At 36.6% G+C, this 3,906-nt stretch overlaps 1 protein-coding gene across 1 annotated transcript; it reads left to right on the top strand.

The window, feature by feature from the left end:
* Positions 1-2,495: 2,495 nt before the first annotated feature.
* Positions 2,496-3,116, top strand: LOC113280059 (aspartic proteinase CDR1-like). Its single transcript, XM_026528702.1, has one exon. The coding sequence runs from the start codon at positions 2,496-2,498 to the stop codon at positions 3,114-3,116; it is 621 nt and encodes a 206-aa protein (XP_026384487.1).
* Positions 3,117-3,906: the final 790 nt, after the last annotated feature.

Genomic DNA, 3,906 nt, shown 5'->3' on the forward strand with positions numbered 1-3,906 from the left:
CCTAAACAAATAAGGAAACAATATACTCACGGAATCCTACATTGGCGAGATTCCTAAAACGAGTTCTTGTGAGCCAACTTATACAAGACCCCAACCGACTCAGATTCTGCATAACATCACCTACAAATTTCACCGGTTTACACTAATTATTACTAGACAAGTATCTGCTCTTCACTTTTCGATGCTTGTTCCAAAAATTGAAATACTCCGCCATTTGTTAATTTTATTCTATTGGTGTTTTAGTCATGAGTTGTTGTCAATTTATTATCTGATCAGCATTTTTTAAATTATTGTTTAATTATTCCTCATAGAATTTGTGGAGCAAAGAGAAGAATAAAGCGAAACAAGGTACCTTTTACTATTTGAAAGCAAGGTGAATATAAGATTTGAGAAATAAGGTGGCGCTTCTAAAATCTTCTTCAGTTTTGTCTCCCAGTTTTTTCTGTGGTCCCGGTGGACCCTCCGGAGGACAGTCGGGTCCTGTGTTTTTGAGAGCTTCTAGGATGATTTTGGATGTTTCTCTATGTTTCATGCATCTAAAGAGTTAAAAGCTTAGACAAATAAAATTCCCACTTTGAATGGTGAGGAAATCCTCGTTTTCTATTGGCCGAAATATACCTATTTTAAGTTTTGTGAACTGAGCGTTTTGGTGAAGACACGTGACAACATATGATTGGTTTTAAAAGAATAGGAAAAGATAAAAAAAAAGGAAACCAAATTCAATTTAGAATTCGCGAGGACACTTGACAACGTATGATTGGTTTAAAAAGAATAGGAAAAAATTAAAAAAAAAACAAAAACAAATTTAATTTGGAATTCGTGAGGACACTTGACAACGTATGATTGGTTAAAAAATTACAAACTTAAAAGTAAAACCTAACCTACCGTGTTTGCAATTTTAAGGAAGTCCAAACTCCAAACTCAATTTAGAAATCGAGTATCTACCATATAAGGACTGTTTTTCCCTAATTAATATATCTAAAGGGGAGAAAAATCCACATATTTTCTGTGAAAATAAAATGAAAAAATAAATAAAATATACACATATTCTCCACCTATTTAATGTGTTTTCCCGCCATACCAAATGAAAAATACATCGCCACGGGGTGGGGCGAAGCCCCGCGGAACCAAATTAAAAATGCATCCTCACGGGACGGGCGAAGCCTCGCCCACAACAAATCAAAAATGCATCTCCACGGGGCGGGGCAAACCCCGCGCACACTAAATCAAAAATGCATCCCCACAGGGCGGGGCAAAGCCCCGCGCATACCAAATTAAAAATTATCTCCACGGGGCGGGGCAGGACGGGGCGAAGCTTAGCATACATAAAATCAAAAATACATCCCCACGGGGCTGGGCGGGACGAAATCCCACGCACACCAAATTAGAAAAAATAAAATGCCCGATGCGTAGCACGGACACAAATCTAGTGTTTTCTAAATCTTGTAAGCCTAAACAAGAATATCTTTACGAAGGAAAACGTAAAACCAAACGGATGATACAAGAAACGATCCTATTGCTAATAGTGTTGATGTCCAAATCATCTTTTTCCCGGCCTTAATAATAAAAATCAGTACTATTTATTAAGTCAAGATATTACAGTCCTTTTAACATTGACTTGATATATCTGGGTGATGTTCGTTCTTAATAAATCTTGATATCTAAAGAAAGATTTGATAGAAAAAAGTGTGTTTGAACATATGGCAGCCTTTAATGCACATTAATAAGAAATGATCTTGTTTTAATTTCTAAAATCTAAAAACAACAATAAGATTTCACTTTACAATTTTATAAATTGATGTTCAGGATTGCACAGAGTTGTATCCATCAAAATTCGTCTTAACTTCAAAATGGGGGAGATTCTTTTCCTTTTTCTTATATCAATTACTCATGTATCATTATTATTAAACTCGGTCATCGCTGTGTATCCAAGAAAAGGGTTTAACATGAAGATGATTCATATAGAGTTCAAAGAATCACCTTTATATCCAGGTGACCATTTAACAAGATGAGAGAGGTTTCAGAGACTCGTAGAACAATCAAAAGTTCAAGCACGTTACATTGAGTCACAAATATTACTCCATGACAATGTAACACTCTCCATAAATCCTAATATTGTACGTTTGCCTGTAGTTTACAAATCATTTGGGTTTTACATTGCAATGGTCGGGTTAGGTACATTTCATGATAGACAAATCCCAGTCAAGAATTATTATTTGATGATTGATACAGGTAGTACTCGGACTTGGCTTCAATGCGAAGGTTCCACTAATTTCAATCAAGACATGCCACTTTATCCTTGGAACTTGTCATCTACGTATCGTCCTATTCCTTGTGATACTCATCCTCTTTGCAAGGGAGATATGTGCAATGCGGATGGCCAATGCATTTATAAAGTACGTTATGGGAGTGGATCAGTTACATCTGGTATCTTAGCGGTATAAAAATTTACTCTAGGCTCCAATACTGGTGGGCTTGAAATTATTGATTTAGAAATGGGTTGTGGATTTCGCCAGGAGAATTTTAAAAAATTTATCGGTAAAAATCGTTTACGTGGCAAGTCTGATCTTATTGCAGGAATACTCGGTTTAGAACCAGGACCATGGTCTTTTCTAAATCAATTAGGTGTTGTTGGAGAAGGAAAATTTTCCTACTGTTTCGAGGTGTTTAAGTATGATATTGAGGGATCAAATACATATTTAAGGTTCGGTGCAGATGCAACAATTGGAGGCGCATCTCAACAAGTGCGCACAACTCTCATTGTTGTGCCTCAGTTTCTGTCGCGTCAGTGTTACTTAAAACTAGAAGATATTAGTGTAGGTAGAAAAAGAATAAACTTTCCCGGTGGTACTTTTGAGCTTAAATCCCGAGAAGGCGGTGCTATCATAGATACTGGTACTACAATATCCATGATATATAAAGATCATCTTGATAGAGTTGCTGATTTCGTGAAGGCTCATTTTAAAGATCTTGGGGTTGAATATATTGGTGCCCAAGAAAGTCTTGATGTTTGTCTCCGTCTACCTGGAAGATTTGATATTCATAATTATCCTTCCATAACACTTCATTTTCAACAAGCCGTTACGTTATTCCAGATTATAAAGCAAATTTTGTGATGATGTCCATCTAAACTATCTGCTTCGGCTATTTCCGTAATGATAAAAATATGTCATCTTTTATTTTGGGAGAAATGCAACAAGCTAATAAATGGATTTTGTATAATACTATGGATGGATCACTCTCATTTTCCGAAGAGTATTGCACATTAAATTCATGAAAGGACAATGCCGTCTAGCTGGCTAATAATAAAGTTACTTATTAAAATTTCATCTTAAATTATTATTTCTTTTGGTTCTTGTGGCTTCACGTAACCATGAGTTTGTTTTGAATATTGTCAGTGGAAATTTAAAAAGCTGTATAGGCTTACAACTTTGTTGACACTAATAGACTGAAAAATCTCGCGCCGCACACACAGTGATTAGACTACCCACTGTGCCAGAGATAAATACCGGGATGTAAAAATTACACTGCATACTGGGATGTATAATAAGCATCCATGAGGAGGCCTGGAAGTTGATATACATTCCGGTAGAGTCCTTTTCATTCCGGTGGTCAAATCCCCCTGAACCAACCCATTCATCATTCCTTAGCCAATGTAGCCATTCATTTGGAGACACATGATGACTGACGCTGCGAGTCGCCATACCAACTTCTCCTTCCCTGGCAGATAATATTTTGGCGAGTTTTTTCTATGATTTGTCTGATATCTTCGATTGTTATTATCGGACCGGAGACTATAGTTACTTGTTTGTTCTCTTCAATTGTTGTTCCTGTCGTTCCTTGATTGTCGTCCTCATAATATTCATCTCCATCTTCGTCTTCCTCTTCCTCTTCCTCTTCATCTTC

The sequence above is a fragment of the Papaver somniferum genome, chromosome 5 (genome assembly GCF_003573695.1).
Source record: "Papaver somniferum cultivar HN1 chromosome 5, ASM357369v1, whole genome shotgun sequence".
NCBI classification, from domain to species: domain Eukaryota; kingdom Viridiplantae; phylum Streptophyta; class Magnoliopsida; order Ranunculales; family Papaveraceae; genus Papaver; species Papaver somniferum.

What these genes read in the sequence shown, in the direction of transcription:
- LOC113280059 (XM_026528702.1), top strand. Translation starts at nt 2,496, where the DNA reads ATGGGTTGTGGATTTCGCCAGGAGAATTTTAAAAAATTTATCGGTAAA.